Raw genomic sequence first — 23,413 nt, 5'->3', positions numbered from 1 at the left:
ATGACAGCCTGACACTGACAGAATAAGAGAGTGACTTTTAATCTCTGTACAAGCCAACGTGTTACCCTCCAGGCCAGGCAACAGCCCTTGAGCTGTCCCCTGTGGCAGCGATCATCATACAAGCCTTTGAAGAGCAGGCTCACCTCTCCAGTCCCTCCTGTCCTGGCATGGTGCTTGGCACATGAATGGTGTCTGGTGCACACTTGCTAAAAGCATTCAGACACATCTGCAGATGAGCCTTGCTCATCTTGCAAACCAGGCTTCCCTGTTGGCTCAGTGATAAAGAATCTGCCTGATATGCAGGAGATCACCTGCAATGCAAGAGACACGGGTTCAATCCCTGGGTCAGGAAGATTCCCTGGAGAAGGAAATGGCAACCCACTCCAGTATTCTTGCCTGGAAATCCCATGGACAGAGCGTGGCACACTGCAGTCCATGGGATCATAGAGTGACACGACTTAGCAACTAAACCACCAACATCTGGCAAGCCAGAGTCCTTTTAAATTTTCTTTCCCCTGGGATCCTGAGTAAACTCTCCCTCCCCAAATTCCTCCCCAGGTCTGGACTTTGTCCTTGAAATGACTGTTTCTTCAGGGAGCTGGGTTCCAAGCAATTTGCTCTAGAAACTGTATACTCTGTGATCCTAGGTAAGGCAAGTGTCTCCTCTGTGGGGTTGGGGACAAGGACACTGACCCCTACCTGGCAACCTCCCAGCTTTGAGGAGATCCTGTTTGGGAAAGTGTTTTGTAAATATGAAGCAAATAAAATATCCTCTCATAAAGATCATCCTCACCATAATTCACACCATGACGCCCAGAGTCTTCAGATGTAAGTAACCAATTGGGAGGAGGGTCCTGGGTGGAGGTACCTTAATAATTTGTAATAATTTTCTCTATGACACCCACTTTCCAGGGGCTAGACCACCCTCTGGTTTTCCACTTTCTATACCTTACTTCAGCATTGCCATCTTGGGGTGGTCCCTTTGGCCAGAAGCTTCTATTTGCCTTGGGCATGGAGCAAATATCTCCTTTGGGTCATCTATTCACTGAGTCACTTGCTCGCCAAGCATTTCACAGCCTCTGTCCGGGGGCTGGGATTTAGGGCTGAATGGTACCCAGCTGGTGATGATGAGGAAGGCACAGTTGTGGGAAGGTGGGCTTCCAAGTCTGGCACAGTGAGAATTAGGGCCCCCAGGGGCGGGTCATGTCATGATGGGGACACCAAGGCCAGAGTGAGATGATGTAAAATCAGGAAAGTCTTCCTGGAGGAAGTGGCATTCTCACCAAATGTAGAGAAAGAAGCAGGAGTTTACTGAGAGGCCAAGGGCAGCGGGTGGTGGAAGCCTTTAGACCCAGGGAAGGTGAGCAGGCTGGAGGAGCAGAGCCCAAGGTGGCTGGGCCAGGCTGGAGGAAGTGTTGTGCAGTGAGGCTGAGGACTGGGTTGGAGAAGCAGGGCCCTGAATGCCGTGGTTAGGAAGTGGAGCTGGAGCCCCAGCCGATGGAGCTGCTGGGGGCTCGTGAAAGGAGATCATTTGGGGGTTACAACATTACCCAGAGAAAGGCATTGAAGACCTGCTGTGGCTCTTAACCCCTTTGGGTCTAACCCTTTTGGAAATGCAGTCAGCCTTTGGGAATGCATACAAGCATGCAATGATCTCAGAACTCCAAGTGCAATTCCATACATGCACAGCTCCGGGCAAGGGGCAGACCAAGACCCTGAAGGACACACTCTCTGGCTTTACAGTGTGGTTATCAATACGTTGTAGCATTTCAACTTTAAAATTGCAGGCACTGCTCCTCCATGAGCTGGTGACTGGCTGGCACTTCAAAGCGCCCAGCGCCCCCTCTGGAGCATTTCTTCCTCTCCAGGTGGCCCTTTCTGACTCCAAGATTCGCAGAGTTGGGGCTGTCAGTGCCTTCTGAAAGGAGGACAGCCTGGAAGACTGTGACATACCCCGCGGCCCTAGGTGCATTCCCCTCCCAAACACCAAGGTCCCCAACAGCGACCCACAGACTGTCAGGCCCCTCCCCCTTCCTCTGTTGGCACCCTCTTGCCTTAGGCGGTCTTGTCATCTTATTTGGGCAGCGGTCTTGTCTTACTTCCCAGCCCCAGTACCAAGTTCACCACGTCATGTGGAGTGGACATCTGTTAAACGCTGACTGACCCATGGACCAGTAGTTACTGGAGGAGCAGAGTGTGGCACCCACCAGCGCATCCATCTGCCAGGGTGCAAATCCTTCCCCATCACTTAGTATCTGTGGGAACCCTGGGACTCTCCATACCTCCACTTCCTCATCTGTAAAATGGGGATAAGAGAGCACCTCCCTTGAAGGTCGCTGAGGGACAAAAGGAGTGGACAACAGATGCAGAGCACCAGAGATGGCATCTGGTGCAAAGATTCCCTAATAAATACAGGGATCATTTGGTACCCACACAAAGCTGGTGAAGAAGCGCACGAAGGAACCAGAACTGACAGTTCTGCCAGTCATGGGGCCTCTGTAACAATGCATCCAGTAAGTTGCACTGGACGTGTCCTCCAGTGTCCTCCCCAAACTTCCTAAGTTGATGTCCTAACCCCCAGGACCTCAGAACATGACCTGATTTAGAAATGCAGTCCTTGCAGACACAGTTAATTAGGGTGGGGTCATTAGGGCGGGCCTTAATCTGCTGTGACCAGTGTCCTTATAAAAAGAGGACATTTGAACACAGACACATATAGAAGGAAGACGACGAGACACAGGGGGAAGACGGTCAAGGAGAGAGGCCTGGAACTGACCCTCCCTCACAAGTCTCAGAAGAAATGACCCTGCAGATGCCGTGATCTCGGACTTCCAGGCTCCAGGACTGTTGTTGAGGTCTGTGGTCCTTTGCCAGGGCACTGCAGGAAACCCTTATAGCACTTACCTCTCTATTTGACCAATAGGGAAATCGAGGCATAAAATTAAATGACGTGCAAGGTTCCCGGGGCTCCCAGAGGGCAGGGCCAGGCTCTGGATTCTCCAGGTTGGGGGACTTGGCCCTGCCTGTCTCCATCTGGGAGAACTGCTAATGTCTGGAACAAGAAGCTGATCATCCAGGTGACAGGCCCCCTCGGAGGGACCATCAGAAGGGGATGGAAGCTCTCCTCTTGGAAGCGAGAACAAGCCACGCGAGAAACACACAAACCATGATGAAACAGACACCGACAGCCAAAGTAAGCCCTTGCCTATAACACTCTCCTAGACAAGCTGCTAGATTGCTAAAAGCCAGAATCAGTGGCTGTCCCAAGACATTTTATATTGAAATGGTCCCCGACTTTTGTTCCATGTTTAAAGGGCTCTTGCATTCGTGCTCCAATGGGCTCTTCACTCTGACACACTTAGAAGGCAGAGAGCGCTGCTAGCCCTTCGCCCAGCAGAATCCACAGGGGTTAAAGGCCCCAAGTTCACAGGGTCAGAGATGGCCAGGAACCTAGAGCATCTGAGCCGCAGGCTGAAAGGGGCCTGGACCCACCCGTGGGGCCCCAATGATAAGAGACTCAGACAGTCTGTGGTCCTTTCTCCCTCTCTCCTTGCACTTGATAAATATCTACCAAGCTCCTTCCCATGTCAAGTGCTGTGCTGGAGCTGGGGTTGTGGCAGAAAACAGAGAGGACCCGAAGGATTCTGTGTGTGGGTGGAAGGAAGCAGGGAGGAAAGGAAGGCTGGTGAGAAAGAAGGTGGGGTGGCGATGGGGGCGCACGGGGCACCTCACATGGAGTGGGGGTTGGGTTCTTGCATTTGCACAACCACAGAGGGTGACATGAGTCCAGGTATGTTTCCATGGGCTGTTACCATGCCAACCTCCCTGCCCAGGGCGGTCTTTCAGGATGACTATGGAAGCAGCCTGAGGACCCTGCCTTCAGCAGCTCACCCGGCGGTTCACGGGCACTTGCTCCAGAGAAGCTGGGCCTGGCGCCAAGGATAGTGCATCATCTGGGCCTTCAGCCCAGGTCCCAGGAGGACAGAGGAGGAAACACTACCTGAAGGAGGCCAAGGAGGAGGAGGAGGCGAGGCCGGAGTCATCGCTGGCCGCGTGACAGCACGGTTGTGAGCTGAATTGTGTTGCCTAAAAGTCAAGTTCAAGTCCGAACTGCCCCCCCCACCCCCTGCCAGCACCTGTGACTGTGACCTCATTTGGTAACAGGGTCTCTGCAGATGCCCTAATGACCTCCCTACTAAGGGTGAGGTCATCCTGGAGCAGGCCGGGCCTCGCCCACCCCACCTGCCCCTGCAGACTGACCTCCGGCCTCTGAAACCAGGCAGAGGTTCTCAGCCCTTTGGCTGAGAGAACCACACCTGGGGACAGCCCTGCCCGGAAAGTCACCACAGTGCTCTCCGTCTCCCTCGGCCCATGGGCTGCTGTGATGGGGGAGCTGGTGATCACAGGCCCTGCCCATTCCAGGGCCTTGTCAGCCTGAGTTTGCATCAGTATCTCCCGCAGATCGGAGGAGATAAATCGCAGTCACATTTAACCGACTCCAGGGCTTCCCAGGGAGAAGGCGATGGCACCCCACTCCAGTACTCTTGCCTAGGAAATCCCATGGACGGAGGAGTCTGCTAGGCTGCAGTCCATGGGGTCTCGAAGAGTCGGACACGACTGAGCGACTTCACTTTCACTTTTCACTTTCCTGCATTGGAGAAGGAAATGGCAACCCACTCCAGTGTTCTTGCCTGGAGAATCCCTGGGACGGGGGAGCCTGGTGGGCTGCCGTCTATGGGGTCGCACAGAGTCAGACATGACTGAAGTGACTTAGCAGCAGCAGCAGCAGGGCTTCCCAGATGGCGCCCGTGGTAAAGAACCGGCCTGCCAGTGCAGGAAACATAAGAGATGCAGGTTTGATCCGTAGGTCCGGAAGATCCCCTGAAGAAGGAACTTGCAACTGACTCCAGTATTCTTGCCTGGAGAATCCCATGAGCAGAGAGGCCTGGCAGCCTACAGTCCATGGGATTGCAAAGAGTCGGACACGACTGAAGCGACTTTGCACGCAGTGAAGCCTAAGCTCTTGGGACAAACAAAAAGACAAGAAAGAGGAAACCATGATGTAAGCAGTGTGAGTGATTCCATCCAATCTCCGCTGGATGAGACAAGGCCATGAAGACGTGATGGTGAAGATGACGATGGTGACGGTGACAATGATGCGACAATCTAAATCCTACCGGGTACCAGGCTCTGTGCCAGGGCCTTCCCAGCACTTTCTCATTGCATCCTCACAATCACACTAGAAGCAGGTCTCAGTATCGTTCCCATTTCACAGTTGAGAACACTGAGTCACAGAAAGGCTTAGTAACCTGCTGGACTTTATCGCCACTGGTAAGAGAGAGAGCTGAACTGCTCTGTCCACTTGGGGTCCCACCTGCCACTTAAAGCACGAGCCTCGCACCCCAGTGCATGTGGTTCCCACGTTTAAGGATCAGCATTTTCTATTTCACAGGCCCCTGCTCCCTCTGCTACTCATCTGATAATGGGCCAGCTTCTCCCAATGCTAGAGGCAAAAATGGCTGGGGACCACGCTTGATGGGCAATTCAGGGAATTTTTGAGAGACTTTTGACTGGGCACCACAACCTCCAGCAAAGTCTTGAGAGCATGAGCCCCTCGAGAGATGTAGTTCTCCTCCAGTTTCTTGAGATTTTTCAATGATAAGGCCTGAAACATCTAAAAAGTCACAGATGTGTGTCAACAAGGGGCTTATAACTGATGGCACCCAAACTACTGAATGCAGCCACTGACGCTGCACCAAACTGCTCAGGATCCAACTCCGGCCCCAGGGTCCCAAGGTAAGGACAGCATCTTGGAGTCACCGCCCTGATCTGGCCCGTGTCCCCTTGCTGGCCCTGATTCTTTGGAGACCCTCCTGGGTCTCAGTTTCTCCATCTAGTCAGTGGAATTGCACCTGGCTTGCAAGGCTGCTCTAAAGATTAAATGAGAGAATGTAAAACGTACAAAATATTTACTCATCACTAAAACATTTAGGTATTCAGCCTTTCCCTTAGATAAAAGAGAAAGTAGCAGGGCAGAGAGATTGGGAGAATAAAGGATGTAAACTAACAGCCTAAATTAAAGTCTTACATTTAGGAAAATTACAGAAAGGATTCTAAGGGAGAATTTTCATCTCTACACCATTTATTTTCTGAAATTACAACAAGGTGTCAACATCAAAGGTACACTGTTTTCCTTTTATCTGATGAACTTAATGGAGGAAGAACGAACAGGACACGCAGAGGTGACACTGGCAGGATGAAGTACGAAAAAGAGAAACTGTGAGCACAGACAAACTCATTACTAAAACCATCTAGGCAGGATACACGTCATGATCTTGAGGAAATTCAAGTTCCAGTTAATTTGAAATAGACTGTCCAGGCCAGAAGATAAATGTGATTTTTTTTTTCCAATAAGCCATCTTCTTTGGGCAAAGGTGGCTTCCTGATTTTTCCTTAAATGCAAATCGAACCACTGGGATCTTGATCTCTTGGAGGGAGCTGACTTAACTCTCCCTTTACAGGCAAGCAGCCTCTTGCCGGGGGAAACAGAGCACCCTGGACTCACATGCAGCGTGGATCAAATTCCAGCTCTGCCTCTTCTGAGCTGTGTGACAACAGGCCGGTGCACTGCCTCTCTGAGCCTCAGCCTCCTCTGTGGAGTGCGGACATTAATAGTACCTGCTTCACAGACTTATGAACATTAAATGATGCCTTTGAAAACACCGCAAGGTGCCAAGCACATGGCAGGAGTATTATTAAACACACATTTTGCTCTTCTAATCAGTTAGATGATAACATAAATGTCCAGCCTGCCCTTGGCTCCAGAGCTTAAGAAACTTACTCAGGGTCACACAGCTAGTAAACAGGAGAACTAGAAAGGGGCCCAACCCTGCATATTCTCTACTGCACCAACCTTGGGGGTCTCCTGTGTGCTGCTGCTGGGGCTGCGGCTATGGAACCCATCTGACCTGGACCTGCCCTCGACGGGCTCACAGTCTAAACAAGCAGAGATGAAGATGCATATACAGGACCACCAGGCTGGGAACCATGGTCACCTTCGGAGCTGTGAGGGAGGTGGGAAAGGCTGACTGCTTTCCCAGGGAGAGGGTGGATTGGGGAGGCAGGAGCACAGGACAGTTACTTCACACTACACGTGGAAGAGAGCACCTGGGGCCTGGCACAGGCGGGGACCCATGAACTGTCGGATAAATGGACGTATAGGAGAGACAGATGATGAAGGATGAAAGGTAGCTGGTTGGCTCCCTGGAGAGTGTTGGATGCAGAGATAGAACAACGAGGTGGTCTGGTGAATAAGATGATGGAGGGGGAGTAGAAGAGAGCATGGATGGGTGAACAAGAGATAGGGTGAGTGGATGGAAAGGTGGATGGGTGGCTGAGCAGGTGGACAGATGATGGGGAGGTTGCTGGACTGGTGAACGGGTGAGTGAAGTTGTATGGGTGGACCGGTGACACCAGGTGGGTAGATGGGTGGATGGAATGAAGGAGGGATAGATGGGGATGGTGGTTTGGAGGGGTGAATGAAGAGGAAGACTGGGGAATGAAGGAGTCCATGACTTGACTAAGTGGCTGGGCGAGAAAGTTAAGAGGAAAGTAGAAAATCACTCGCACCCTGGGTTGTGGTCACTTACCAGGCTACGGGGACCAGTGGGGGCCTTGCTGAGCGCTCTCTCCCCGGGCGCCTGGGCTCCCAGTTCCCCCCGCAGGCTCTCGTTGTGCTGGGTGAGCTCCTCCACCTGGGCCTGCAGACCGATCTCCGACAGCTTCAGCCCATAGATGCAGCAGCGCAGCTCTTCCAGCTGCTCGCGGAGCCGCCGCTCGGTGGCGCGCTGCTCCCGCAGCCGGCGGGCCGCCTGGTCCCGCTCGCGCTCGCCGCGCTCGGCCCTGGCCCGCAGCGCGCGCAGCTCCGCAGCCCCTTCGGGGGCGCCCCGGAGGTCGCCCGGGCCGGAGAATCGGGGGCCGCCGGGATTCGGGGTGTCCAGCTCGGCCAGCAGGAGGCCGGCGGCGCGACAGAGGCGCCGCACGTCCAGCTCCAGCCGCTGCACCTGCGCCCGCAGGATGCGCTCCTGCTCGCGCACCAGGCGCAGCTGGCGCCGCTGGATCCGCCTGCCGCGCTCCAGGGCCGAAGCCTGCCGCCCCAGCGCCGCGTCCTTGCGCCGCAGCCGCTCCCGCAGCCGCCGCAGCCGCCACCGCTGCCGCTGGGCCGCGCGCTCGTTCTCTCGAACCTACGGGTTGGCGGTGGAGGAGGGCGTCAGGAAGGCGGCCCGGGGTCTCACCGAGCCTGTCTTTATTTGAAACTTCGATATTTTGTTGTTCAGCGTGCCTTTTCTTTTCGCATTAGTTTTTGCATTAAAATATTGCTTCGAATATTATTTATCTCAATGACGGTTACTGGCGCCCTCTTAAATGTTGCCCAGGACGCAAGTGCCTTCCTTCAGGTCCCCTTGAGCTCCAAGGACAAGGACTCAGGGAAACTTAGTCAGGATGGGGACGGGCTGGTGCACACACAGTGGTTCCAACACGGAGTACCCCCACACCAGTTTGAAAATAGCTGCCACCTGGAACCCCCTGAGTGTCGCTTCTTCCACGCCAGAACCTCCCAGACTTCTCCGTTGCTCAGTGCCTAAAAGGACCCTGCCTGGTCCAGTAAGGGTCAGCTGAAAACCGTGACTTCTGGCTGAGACAAGATCAACAGTGTCACAGCAGCCATTCCTTACTGTGAATACAACCCTGAGCTACTGAGAAATGACCTGCTGAATGTCAATCGGCTAAAAGTCACTGATCCACCACCACGTGTCTGTCTCAAGGATTTTTGTTTCTGCATGGCTCCCTGCCTATCCGAGAACACACCTCCCTGTTCTTAAATCTTGACCTCCCAGACCCATGGGCTGTACTCTGGACCAGGGTGACCCACTCACTGCAAAAAACAACAGGGTCCTGGCCTAATAGTCACAATTAATTTATGCACATGGGTAGACTTGCCTTCCTGTTAAGATCTGTTTCAACTGTTAGTGCCTGCACATATATTTCTTAAGAGCTTGCAGAAGACAAAACAAAGAAGAGCAAACGAGAAACAGGAAACCTGAGAACAGCTTGGCAGGCTTTACTTTCAGGGGAAATTGGGGCAGAAGAAACTGGAGTTAGATTCCCTGCGAGGGCTGCCTGATGGTGCGAATCCTGTAGTCAGTGATGCTTAGAGCCCAGAGCTCTGTTACCTAGAGGGGTCTACCTCGACCACCTTTGGGAGTGACCACAGGTCGCCACAGAAATGAGGCGTCTTTGTATGCAAATAATTACAGCAAATATAGTCAACAGTGGGGCAAATTGTCATTTGGCAGATATCAGGTACAAAGGGCAGAGTTCACACACTCCTGCAAACTTGCTCTGAAATGCAGATAACTCCAGGCAGAGGGGGAGGGTTAGCATCTGGGCTGGGCTGAAGCTGGGCCGAGTGGTCTCCGAGGGGGCCCTGAGCCAGCCCCCTCACCACCGTGAACATCTGCCCTTCACCTGGAAACAGTGTTTTGTGACAGGACGTTCCCAGGAGCATCTTGGTGACAGGAGAACAGAATGCAAGGCGTGCGGCCACAGAGCTGCAGGTCCTGCAGTGTCTTGGAGCTCACTCCCAGCATTTCTCTGGCTTGTCACCCTCACTTCTGTCTCCCCATCAGAGTATGAACCTCTGGTGATTGCAGAGCTTTGCATATGTTTTTCAAATTTATTTTACTTTTTTGGCCACACCACGAGGCATGAAGGAATCTTATTTCCCCGACTAGGGATTGAACTCATGCCCCCTGCAATGGAAGCACAGATTCTTAACCACTGGACCGCCAGGGAAGTCCCAGGACTGTGTATGCTTACCTGGGAAATCCTACATGTATATAAGGCTTTATTACAGGATTTTCTACAAAGAGATTACATGGTTGATGGCAGGAGCCCACACACCACCACTTTATCGCGGGTTAAAAAGTCCTGGATCTTGATGATGATGGCTTGTACCCAAGAGGATAGACTCAACTTTCTGCACCTAAATTTCAATGTAAAGGGAGAAAGCAGCACTTGCGTGTCTCCCTGGTATCTCAAAGGCTAACATCGATTTAATTGAACTTCTTATCTTCCCTGCTTCACCTCTATTTCCTTTAAAAGCTAATCGATCTGGTGTTTTTCAAACTTTTTGGACTGCCTCCCACAGTAAGAAACATCTTTTAAGAACGTGGCCCGTTACACACGTGGCAGGCGTTGACAACTGAAACAAGCTTCACAAAACAGCACTCCCCTTCACACACATGATGCCCTTTCATATTTCCTAGTCAATTCCATCTTTAAATGCTGGTTGCAAGTTACAGAACTGATTTCACAACCCACTGGCGGGAGTCAACCTGCAATTTGACAACTGCTGTGCTCGCCTGTGAGTAGCAATTTGCTAAAAGAGGATGCCTCTCAGGATCTTTGGGTCTCTGCCCACCAAGTCTCTGCTCTCCAGCCTTCGTTTTCTCTCCCCTGGAACACTTCAATAAAGACTAGTAATTACAAAAGCAACTAGTGCTATTTAAATGCCTACTGTTTTGAGTGTTTTACACATATTAACTGATGCTGAAGCTGAAGCTCCAGTACTTTGACCACCTGATGTGAAGAACTGACTCACTAGAAAAGACCCTGATGCTGGGAAAGACTGAAGGCAGGAGGAGAAGGGGACGGCAGAGGATGAGATGGTTGGATGGCATCACTGACTCGATGGACATGAGTTTGAGCAAGCTCCAGGAATTGGTGATGGACAGGGAAGCCTGACGTGCTGCAGTCCATAGGGTCGCAAAGAGTCGGATACAACTGAGCGACTGGACTGAACTGAGCTCTTTTAAAGTGTGTGTGTGCTTAGCTGCTTAGTTGTGAACGACTCTTTGTAACCCCATGGACTATAGTCCACCAGGCTCCTCTGACCATGGGATCCTCCAGGCAAGAATACTGGAGTGGGTTGCCATTTCCTACTCCAGGGGAATCTTCCCGACCCAAGGATTGAATCCATGTCTCTTGTATCTCCTCCACTGTCAGGTGGATTCTTTACCACTGCACTACTGGGAAAGCCTAACTCCCTTAAACCAGACAACAAGTTAGGAAGGTTGGTGCTGTATCGTTCCCATTTCACAGATGAGGAAACTGAGGCCTAGAGAGGTTAAGTCACCTGGCCTACATCACAGAGCTTGTGAGTGGCAGACCAGGGTTTGGCGCCAGACATCTGCCTCCAGAGCCAACTCCCTTAACCACCCACTTCTCCAGTTATGCTCTAACTTGCCACCTCCCTACACCATCTCTCTTTCCCATTTGATTAGAGTGATATCCCCGAAACCCTGACTTGAGCCTCTCCTGCTCAAAGTCCTGCTCCCCCTTGGCTTCCAGACTTTGGTTCACGCCATGGTTCTGACAACTTGTCCTCCTTGGGACCCTCCTGTCTCAACTCCTGGTCCTGCTATGCTCTTCCGTACCTCCGTGCCTTGCCCAGGCTCTTACCCACCCTCGCATGCTGTTCCCCTAAGGCTCAACTCACAGGGCCCAGAAAGCACACTGTTGCCTGCACATTTCCTCATGGCTCCATCACCCGGTTTTGGAGTTACTTGTTTCCCATCTGTGTCCCCGCCCACAAGCCAGCTCCTGAAGGCAGAGACCTGGCATCAGTCCTTCTCCTTGTCCTTAGACCAGAGCTGGCTCCCCTGATGTCAGGCACCAAGCCCACAGAAATGAACCTCTGGCCAGAGCTCCTAGTGGGTGCACAGCTCCCACAGGCCACCCTGTGAGGGGACAGGGCAGGATGCGAGCCCAATTTTACAGATGGGACAGTTGAGGCCCAGGGAAGTCACGTGACCTTGCCCAGGTCCAGTGGCCCCTGCCTGCACTGCTAGAATGAGGACCCCTCTCACTCCTCCTGTCTGGCTCTCCACACCCTCCCCATGGTCTATATTCAGGCGCAGCTGCTGCCACGAAAAAACCCATAGGGTGACTCTGCTGCGACAAGAAAAAAGTGCCAGAAAGAAGGAGGGGGGCTGTGTACCTGGCTGGCCAGCTCCCCCTGCAGCGCGTCCAGCTGCTCCTGGGCCCGGAGAGAGGCGCTTCGCTCCTGGAACACGCGCGTGCTCAGCTGGTCCACCTTCTGGAGGAGGTTCCTCTCCGACAGCTCCAGTTCCTGAATCCTGCGCATCGAAGCAGCAAGGCGCTTACTCAGTGTTGAGTCCTGCCTTGGCCACAGGTGCGAGGCCTTGCAACAAGGCCACAGCAGCAGTGCCCAGAACCAAGGACGCCTCCGAGGCTAATTGAGCCCTTTTGTAACTAACTGTTGCCAAAAAGCCCCTTGATCATCACTAACAAGCTTCCTGACTCCCAGTTAGGCAAAGATGCCCACTCCAGTAAACACACTATCACGCCCCAACCAGTCACCTAACACCAGCCTTCCAGCAGCAATGGTCTTTGTCTTGAGGCTATAAACATTGGCTATTGACCCATGAAAACTGTCGACTCTCCCTGGCCCATCAGGAGTTGTAGGCCCTCTGCACTCACAGTGATCACTTTATACCTGTTCTTTGTTCCTAATAAACTCACTCTTTTCTGCGGTACTCCGTGTCTAGAAATTCTTTTCCAACTTGTGCTCAGGCTGCCCCAACATTCAGGATGCAGTAAGCGTGGCCTAAGGTTTTCACAGACACTGGGATCATCTTTTTTTTTCCTTCTGTTTTTTGGTCAATTTGATATTCAGACAAAAAAATGACATTTTATAAAACATTCATACGTATCTTTTTCAAGATAATCTAAAATAGTTTGGAGACATCTTTTGAATAACAAGGCACCAGGAACCTTAACAGTGTTCTCAACCCTTCAACCCTAAACCAGTAATTCCCAGTACAAGTCATACCAATGAAGGACTGAGCCCGAACCAAACATCTGCATTGTCTCAATTAATCCTCATGTGATCAACCTGAAAGTAGGCTCCTTTTCTCCTATTTTGCACATGAGGAAACAGGATCAGAGAGGCCGGACAATTTGCCCAAGGCAATGGCACCCCACTCCAGTACTCTTGCCTGGAAAATCCCATGGACGGAGGAGCCTGGTAGGCTGCAGTCCATGGGGTCGCTAAGAGTCGGACACAACTGAGCGACTTCACTTTCACTTTTCACTTTCCTGCATTGGAGAAGGAAATGGCAACCCACTCCAGTGTTCTTGCCTGGAGAATCCCAAGGATGGGGGAGCCTGGTGGGCTGCCATCTATGGGGTCGCACAGAGTCGGACATGACTGAAACGACTTAGCAGCAGCAGCAGCAGCAGCACACAGCGTTATAGAGTCCAGGCTGCATGACTCCCAAAGTTAAAAAATCACTCAGTCATGTCCAACTCTTTGGGACCTCATGGAGTGTAGTCCACCAGGCTCCTCTTTCGGAATTCTCCAGGCAAGAATACTGGAGTGGTTGCCATTCCCTTCTCCAGGGCATCTTTCTGACCCAGGGATCAAACTTCAGTCTCCTGCATTATACAGGCAGATTCTTTACCATCTGAGCCATCAGGGAAGCCCATGACTCCCAAACTCAGGCTCTAATCCTGTGCTCTGATGCTTTCCACTTGAGCTACAGTCTTGAAAATCTCTTCTAAGGAAATGATTAAAATGCAGAAAAAGTTTTTTGTGATTACAAAAACTCTGAATTACTTACAGAAGTGAGAAGTTGGAAATGACCTGTGTAATAGTTAGGGATGGCTAAGCCTCTGGAAGTCTTTTTTATTATCCCGAGGAAGTGCTGAAGTTGCATCATATGCAAAGTAATACCCAGGCTGGAAGTGAGCTCTGACCTCAGCTCCATAGACAGGAGAAGCACGTGTGAATGGAGGGAAGCCAAAAGGGAAGATCTGCCTGCTGGTCCCATTGAGAGAGGAGGAGCTACAATGACTCACTTGTCTGTCTCCTGCCTGGTATCCAAGTCCCTTTCATGTGCCAGTCTTACTTCTGGACTAGATCACCATGAAACCTGTGGAAAGTACATCTGCAGCCTATGTGGACAAGCTCTACCCATCCTCATCCTTCACCCAGCTACACACCACGTGACCTGCTCCTCCAGGACAGACTCTGCTTCCCGGGGAGAGGACCCAGATTTGCCTGCTGGCTTTCCCACTCACCAGTCATGAGGCCTTAATAGGGCTCATTCACTACTATGACCCCCAGGATCTTCATCTGTAAGAAGTAACTGCACCTTGCTCTGGGAGTTGTTGCGATGATTAAATAAAATGATGCACTGTTATTAATGATCAGGCCAAGAGCCCCCTCTCCTACTCTAGTTTTGAGGCCCTGGGGGAAGGTCTCTAAAGTGACAGAAGGGAGGGTGCCGTCTTGTATAGATTAAAATCATGTTCCTTCTAAAATGAACCAGAGGAATAGCACTCATGCTTAGTCACTCAGTCGTGTCTGACTCTGTGCGACCCCATGGACTGTAGCCCACCAGGCTCCTCTGTCCATGGGATTCTCCATGCAAGAATACTGGAGTGGGTTGCCAGGCCCTTCTCTAGGGGATCTTCCTGACCCAGGGATGGAACTAGCATCTCCTGCATTGGCAGGCAGATTCTTTACCACTGAGCCACCAGGAAAGGTTAATCAGTCAGAGAGTTGGGAGGAGTACCTTCTGATTGATTATAAAATGTGGTGATACCTGAATGAGAAAAGAGAAGCCTAACTTTTTTAGTTTTTGAGACCAACATGAACTATTAAATCTGAGACAATATTTAATCCTGGTATTATCCCATTACTTAAATTAAGCAGAAAATGACTAATCTTATTGCATCAGGCTGAAATATGGCCTCCAAATATAACCAGCATCTATGAATATAACCTTAAGATGCCAAAGAGACTGTAGATGTGATTATGTTAGGTATCTTGAGATGGAGAGATTATGCTGGATTATCTGGGTGGGACTAACTGCAATTATAATTGTCCTCATGAGAGAGGGGCAGAAGGTGAGACCACGTGACCATTGAAGCAAGATGCTACACTGCTGGCTTGAAGATGGGCAGAGGCCAGAAGCCAAGGAATGCACCTATAAATGCTGGAAAAGGCGGACACAGACTTCCCGCTACCCCGTGACTGTCGGCCAGTGAGGCGACTTTAGAACTTCTGCCTCCAGAACTGAGAGACAATGAATGTGTGTTGTTCAAAGGCAGAACATTTGTAGTTATTTGCTTTAGCAGCTGTAGGAAACATTTTTGTTGTTTAGTCACTCATTCACGTCCTACTCTTTGCAATCCCATGGACTGTATGTAGCCCAACAGGCTCCTCTGTCCATGGGATTTTCCAGGCAAGAACACTGGAGTGGGTAGCCATTTCCTTCTCCAGGGGATCTTCCCAACCCAGGGATTGAACCTGCATCTCCTGCATTGGCAGGCAGATTCTCTACCACTGCACCACCAGGGAACCCCCTAGGAAACATAGACACTTAACAGATAAGAACTAGACAATGAAAATACCTTTTTCATTGATTCAATTCAGTCGCTCAGTCGTGTCCAACTCTGCGACCCCATGAATTGCACCACACCAGGCCTCCCTGTCCATCACCAACTCCCGGAGTTGACTCAAACTCATGTCCATTGAGTCAGTGATGCCATCCAGCCATCTCATCCTCTGTCGTCCCCTTCTCCTCCTGCCCCCAATCCCTCCCAGCATCAGAGTCTTTTTCAATGAGTCAACTCTTCGAATGAGGTGGCCAAAATATTGGAGTTTCAGCTTCAATATCAGTCCTTCCAATGAACACCCAGGACTGATCTCTTTTAGGATGGACTGGTTGGATGTCCTTGCAGTTCAAGGGACTCTCAAGAGTCTTCTCCAACACCACACTTCAAAAGCATCAATTCTTCGGCACTCAGCTTTCTTCACAGTCCAGCTCTCACACCCATACATGACCACTGGAAAAACCATAGCCTTGACTAGACGGACCTTTGTTGGCAAAGTAATGTCTCTGCTTTTGAATATGCTATCTAGGTTGGTCATAACTTTCCTTCCAAGGAGTAAGCTTCTTTTAACTGATTAGTGACAAATTAAAAATATATTATACTATGTAGAGCTGCAAAGAGTGCTATGAAACTGGGAGACTCTATCATGGAACTTCCACCAGGATAAATTGGTGCCTTGTTGCTGCAGGTACCACTGGGCAGGCTGCTTGGGTCCAGGTCCCAGCGACCCCACGTGATGGTCTGTGCAACTGGGGAGAAGTTATTAAATACTTAAGCCAGTGGAGAAGGAAATGGCAACCCACTCCTGTACTCTTGCCTGGAGAATCCCAGGGACGGGGGAGCCTGGTGGGCTGCCATGTATGGGGTCGCTCAGAGTCGGACACAACTGACACGACTTAGCAGCAGTAGCAGCAGCAGACATAAGAGGAGCAGGTCCAGGGAAAAGCAAAGATTCCATTTGGGTAATTTAGTTTTCAGACGCCTCTTTTTTTATTGTTATTTTTTCTTTTTGAAAAACATTTTTTAATTTTATTTTTTTTAAACCAAATATATTTTGTGTTGGGGTATAGCCGATTAAGAATGCTGTGGTACAGCAGGATCCTCTATGACCCACCTCCCAGAATATTGGAAATAAAATCAAAAATAAACAAATGGGACCTAATTAACCTTAAAAGCTTCTGCACATCAAAGGAAACTATTAGCAAGGTGAAAAGACAGCCTTCAGAATGGGAGAAAATAATAGCAAATGAAGCAATGGACAAACAACTAATCTCAAAAATATACAAGCAACTCCTACAGCTCAACTCCAGAAAAATAAACGACCCAATCAAAAAATGGGCCAAAGAACTAAATAGACATTTCTCCAAAGAAGACATACAGATGGCTAACAAACACATGAAAAGATGCTCAACATCACTCATTATCAGAGAAATGCAAATCAAAACCACTATGAGGTACCATTTCACACCAGTCAGAATGGCTCTGTCTACAAATAATAAATGCTGGAGAGGGTGTGGAGAAAAGGAACCCTCTTACACTGTTGGTGGGAATGCAAAAATAGTACAGCCACTATGGAGAACAGTGTGAGATTCCTTAAAAACTGGAAATAGAACTGCCTTATGACCCAGCAATCCCACTGCTGGGCATACACACTGAGGAAACCAGAAGGGAAAGAGACACGTGTACCCCAATGTTCATCGCAGCACTGTTTATAATAGCCAGGACATGGAAGCAACCTAGATGTCCATCAGCAGATGAATGGATAAGAAAGCCTTGGTACATATACACAATGGAGTATTACTCAGCCATTAAAAAGAATACATTTGAATCAGTTCTAATGAGGTGGATGAAACTGGAGCCTATTATACAGAGTGAAGTAAGCAGAAGGAAAAACATAAATACAGTATACTAACGCATATATATGGAATTTAGAAAGATGGTAACAATAACCCGTGTACTTGATACACTGATGTATAGAACAGTCTTATGGACTCTGTGGGAGAGGGAGAGTGTGGGAAGATTTGGGAGAATGACATTGAAACATGTAAAATATCATGTAAGAAACGAGTTGCCAGTCCAGGTTCGATGCACGATACTGGATGCTTGGGGCTACTGCACTGGGACGACCCAGAGGGATGGTACGGGGAGGGAGGAGGGAGGAGGGTTCAGGATGGGGAACACATGTATACCTGTGGCAGATTCATTTTGATATTTGGCAAAACTAATACAATTATGTAAAATTTAAAAATAAAATAAAATTTAAAAAAAAGTCAAAAAAAAAAAAAAAAAAAAAAAAATACTTAAGCCAGCACCTTGATTTCCCTACCTAGAAATTGAGGATACCAATATTACTTAGTTTTAAATATTTTTAAGGATTAAGCCACTCTGCTTATTTAACTTATATGCAGAGTACATCATACAAAATGCCAAGCTGGAATCAAGATTGTTAGGAGAAATATCAATAACCTCAGTTATGCAGATGACACCACCCTTATGGCAGAAAGTGAAGAAGAACTAAAGAGCCTCTTGATGAAAGTGAAAGAGGAAAGTGAAAAAGTTGGCTTCAAATTCAACATTCAAAAAGCGAAGATCATGGCATCTGGTCCCATCACTTCATGGCAAATAGATGGGGAAACAATGGAAACGGTGACAGACTTTTTTTGGGGGGCTCCAAAACCACTGCAGATGGTGATTGTAGCCATGAAATTAAAATGCTTGCTCCTTGGAAGAAAAGCTATGACCAACCTAGACAGCATATTAAAAAGCACTGACATTACCTTACAGACAAAGGTCCATCTAGTCAAAGCTATGGTTTTTCCAGTAGTCATGTATGGATGTGAGAATTGGACCATAAAGAAAGCTGAGTGCTGAAGAATTGATGCTTTTGAACTGTGGTGTTGGAGAAGACTCTTGAGAGTCCCTTGGACTACAAGGAGATCCAACCAGTCCATCCTAAAGGAAATCAGTCCCAAATATTCATTGAAAGGACTGATGTTAAAGCTGAAACTCCAATAGTTTGGCCACCTGATGTGAAGAACTAACTCACTGGAAAAGACCCTGATGCTGGGAAAGACTGAAGGTAGGAGGAGAAGGGGATGACAGAGGATGAGATGGCTGAATGGCATCACAGATTTGACGGACATGAGTTTGAGTAAACTCTGGGCGTTGGTGATGGACAGGGAGGCCTGGCATGCTGCAGTCCATGGGATCACAAAGAGTTGGACACGACTGAGTAACTGAACTGAACTGAACTGAACTGAACGATTAACCCTGTTAATACTTGTCGAGCATGTAAATAGTGCCTTGCCCAGAGCAAGCACTCAACAAGTATTCAGTTATTATTAATTTTGTTGCATGTAGGTGGGAAGTGAATTTGTAACAATGATGGTGTTATGGGCAGTGGAGTTCTCTTTCTCAAATTTTTAACACTGTGGTTGCATTAGTTTTACCATAAATACTTTTAAATTTTAACTCTTTAATGGAAGTGATATCCAATATACACTATTGATCTTTTACTGTACCTTACCTGGAGGAAATCTATGGTGACATTAGCCTGAAGTCTATGTTCACAATTGTGCGTTCAGACCCTGGCTTCAGCTCTTAGTGACCCTGGATAATGTATTCCATCCTCTGAGCCTGTTTCCCCATCTGGAAAAGGGGCCCATATCACTTTGTGTATCACAGGGTTCAAGTAACAGCTATCTTCACCCGTGTGTGGGAGGACCTGCACTGTGGCCCATGCCACAGGCTCTTGGTAAGCCTTTTTCTCTGAACCCTTGCCACGAATCTTGCTTTCCCTTCCACCCTGCTTCTGTGGGACACAGCCCACATTTGGGGAAGGGAATGGCTACAGAGGACAAGAGAACTGAGGACCCAGCCCACATTTCCCCACAGGTGGGTACAGGATACAGCCTTCCCAGGATGGCCTCATCCCAGCCCCAGCCACAGAGGCCCTTCCCCTCCATCACTCATGGTGCCTCCAGGCTGTCTGTCTCTTCCTCACATGGAAGGGTCTCCTCTGGCAGGGGTTTCCCACCCATCTTTTCCAGGCCTCATGACCTCATTTTCACTGCCAGGTATAACCAGTTGTGGGTTATACTTTTATCTCTCCAGCGCTGGGGCCCTGCCTCTTCTAGCTGTCAATCCCTAGAACTTGTGTTTGGGACTGTGTGTGTTAGTCACTCAGTCATGTCCAATTGTTTATGACCCCATGGACTATAGCCTTCCAGGCGCCTCTGTCCATGGAATTTTCCAGGCAAAAATACTGGAACAGGTAGCCATTCCCTCCTCCAGGAGATCTTCCTGACAACCCAGGGATCAAACCCAAGTCTCCTGCATTGCAGGCAGATTCTTGACTGTCTGAACCACCGGGGAAGCCCCTTTGGACCAAATATATCCCCTGAAATTCATATGTTGAAGTTAGCTAACCCCAGTACCTTAGAATGTGACTGTATTTGGAGACAGAGTTTTTTTTTAAAGAGGTGATTTAGTTAAAATGAGGTCATTAGGATGAGCTTTGATCCCATATGACTGGTATCCTTATAAGAAGAGGAGACCGACATGCACAGAAGACACAGACAGAAGGCAGACAACGCTAAGCCGTGGAGCGCAGTCTCAGAGAAACCAGCCCTGCCCACACCTTAATCTTTGACTTCCAACCTCCAAGACTAGGTGTCAAACAAGAACATAGGCTTTGGATAAAGACCTGGATTCAAATGCCCCACCTCTGGACCATGTTGCTTCCATTAGAAAATAGAGCCTATGCCAGGAGGTTCAGCTATTTTCATGCTGTGCTGTGCTCAGCTGTGTCCAACTCTTTGGAACCCCATAGACTGTAGCCCAACAGGTTCCTCTGGCCATGGGATTTCAGCAGGCAACAATACTGGAGTGGGTTGCCATTTCCTCCTCCAAGAGACCTTCCTGATCCAGAGATCAAACCTACGTCTCTTGCGTCTCCTGCCCTGGCAGGCAGATTCTTTACCACTGAACCATGTGGGAAGCCAGGAGGCTCAGCAGTGAGAATCAAACACAGGGAATCTGCTACCAAGATGACAGAAGAGATGAAAGGCCAGACAGAGTGGACAGGCAACCCAGAGGTTAGCCACCACTGGGGCCACTTCTGCCCCTGGGGCTGGAAGGACAGACAGAGAGAAGATGGAGACTCCAGGGCCCAGGAACAGGACCACAGAGGATGCCAAAGGCACGACTGAATGGCAACCACTGTGGGAGATGTCACCCAGAGCAGAAGAGAGGTGGGAGAATCCTGGCTTCTCCCTCCTCCTCCCTTCAGCACCTCCCATTGGCTGGATCCACATGAAAACCAATGAGCAAGGGAGCCTGGGAAACAGGCTCAGTGCCTGTGGTACAGAGCAGAGGATGGGAAAGACAGAGGAGCCAGAGGCTGCTGTGGGCAGACGATGGAACACTGACTGCTTTGCCTGCATCCTTAGCCATAGAATGGCTTCCCTGGTGGCTCAGAGGGTAAAGAATCTGCCTGCCAATGCAGGAGACCCAGGAAAAACCCCTCGGTTGGGAAGATCCCCAGAGAAGGGCATGGCAACCCACTCCCGTATTCTATCCTGCCTGGAGAATGCCGTGGGCAGAGGATCCTGGTGGGCTACAGCCCATGGAGTCACAAAGAGTCAGACATGACTGAGCGACTAACACTTCCCTTTCCTTCAGCCATAGAAACGATTCAATACACCCTTCTACCACGATGAGGAGGCCCCAGGATTTGTAACATACACAAAGAAGAGGTCCAAAGGGTATATTTACCTGCTCCTCAGCCCAGACTCCGGCATCATGTACTTGTCCACAGCTGCCAACAGCTTCTGCTCCGAGGATTCCAGCTGCTTCCTGAGTGTTCCCGTGTCCACGTCTGGACTTCTGGCTGCTCCTTCCAGAAAACATCCCTGCTCCTCACCACTCTCCTCTACATCCTGGAAGATCCAGGACGTGTCGATCTTCACATCAACGTTCATTATATCAAACCCATCACTGCTGGGGGCTCTGACAACGTAACTGAAACTTTTTTCAGTCCGTCCTTTAGCGTTTGGCTCCATCCCGTACATAGTTCATGGGCCAAGACTGAATAAAATTAAGTGAATCTGCAACACTGACTTTCTGGAGATTTCCAGGTGGCTGCGGTGGCTTCAGATTGTGCAAGAAAATATCCTTTGAGAAGGGCAAGAACAGGTGGATTATTTATGAGTGGGAGACTTGGGTTTCACCTGCACAAACATCATACAATATGAATGAAAGCCTCTCATTTTACAAGCCAGCATGCCCACACTCACCCAAAGCAGAAAGGCCACTTGGAGTTACAAACTGAATAATGTGTACAAAGAGGTAAAATAAAATTTCCAGGCAGGACCATGAGAGTGTTATAGATTCTCAAGAGTGAGGCTCAAGTTTTCACCCAGCAATAAATGATGCTTTAAACTTCCTTTCTGAGTCCAGCAAACATTTATCACTGGCTTGGAGTTGAGTAGGTGGAGGGGAAGGGTAACTAGCACTGCACTGGGCCATCTCGCCTTACTTAGTCCAGTTCTGATAACCCTGTGAGATGGGCATTTTCAGAACCATTTTATAGATGGCATGATGAAACAGAGGCTCTGGAAGGTAGAGGAGCTTATTCAGGCCCCACAGATGGGCAGTGGCAGAGTTAGGATTCAAATCTGAGCCTGGACCAAAGCTCGAGGGACTGGGCTTTGCTGGTGGCTCAGTGGTAAAGAATCCAGCTTCCAACGCAGGAGACATGGGTTTGATCCTTGATCTGGGAGGATCCCACATGCCGCAGAGCAACTGAGCCCATGTGTCACAACTACTGAACCTGTGCATTAGAGCCCAGGAGCCGCAACTACTGAGCCCATGTGCTGTAGAGCCTGTGCCTGGCAACAAGAGAATCCACTGCAATGAGAAGCCCACGCACCACTAACTAGAGTGGCCCCTGCTCTCCACACTAGAGAAAAGCCCATGCAGTGATGAAGACCCAAAACAACCAAATAAATATTTTTTAATAAAAAAAATATATTTTTAAATATTTTAAAAGGGTGAGGGATGAACCAAGACCCTGAACAGGAGGAAACACATCATGTCGAGTGTGGGGGAGCCTGAAGCTGGAGAGGTAGCCAGAGAATGACCCATCGCAGCTGGCAGAAGTGGGCAAAAGGCTCCTCCATGGAGAGGGAGCATCAGGACCAGAGCCCCAGGACAGAGTCAGGAAGATGAAGGTGATGGGAGCGATTGGGTTTGGCTGGCCCAGTAGACACAATCAAGGGGGAAATGAAGACCCAAGCAGGACAGGTGACTTGGGGCCATATACTTGTGGGCCGTGGGTTCCAGGACGTGCACTGTGGCATCTCTGTGTGGCAAGTGGGGGTCCCTGGAGTGTTTAGAGGCAAGGGGGCCTGGTCAGATCTTACTTTGAGAATTAGAGCACTGTGAAGGTGTAGGAGGTGAGAACAGAGGCAGCTGGCCATGGAAGAGGAGCCAGTGCCATAAACAGGCCCAGTGGTACAGAAATAAATAGAAATTTAAACTAAGTGGCTTAATTCTCTCTAAAATAATGGACGTCATTAAAGAGATGTGTGTGCATGCTAAGCCGCTTCAGTCGTGTCTGACTCTGTGGGACCCTGTGGACTATAGCCCGCCAGGCTCCTCTGTCCAAGGAATCCTCCAGGCAAGAAGACTGGAGTGGGTTGCCATGTCCTCCTCCAGGGGATCTTCCCAACCCAGGGATCAAACCCAAGTCTCATGTCTCCTGCATTGGCAGGTGAGTTCTTTACCACTAGTGCCGCCTGGGAAGCCCCATTAAAGAGACAATGCGTGCTTAGCCCCTCAGTTGTGTCTGACTCTTTGTGATCCTTTGGACGACAGCCGGCCAGGCTCCTCTGTTCACAGGATTTTCCAGGCAAGGATACTGGAG

General features: G+C 49.7%; 1 protein-coding gene across 1 annotated transcript in view; it reads right to left on the bottom strand.

The window, feature by feature from the left end:
* C6H4orf50 (chromosome 6 C4orf50 homolog) overlaps window positions 1-21,548 on the bottom strand; it is a 64,085-nt gene extending 42,537 nt beyond the window's left edge. Inside the window, exons 1-3 of the mRNA XM_070371902.1 lie at window positions 21,262-21,548; window positions 12,062-12,200; window positions 7,650-8,243 (exon numbers count right to left, since the gene is read on the bottom strand). Coding sequence (XP_070228003.1) covers window positions 7,650-8,243; window positions 12,062-12,200; window positions 21,262-21,548 — 1,020 coding nt within the window. The remainder of the gene's footprint in view (window positions 1-7,649; window positions 8,244-12,061; window positions 12,201-21,261) is intronic.
* Window positions 21,549-23,413: the final 1,865 nt, after the last annotated feature.

The sequence above is a fragment of the Bos mutus genome, chromosome 6 (assembly GCF_027580195.1).
Source record: "Bos mutus isolate GX-2022 chromosome 6, NWIPB_WYAK_1.1, whole genome shotgun sequence".
Taxonomy (NCBI): Eukaryota; Metazoa; Chordata; class Mammalia; order Artiodactyla; family Bovidae; genus Bos; species Bos mutus.
This window is presented reverse-complemented; position numbering and strand designations above follow the sequence as displayed.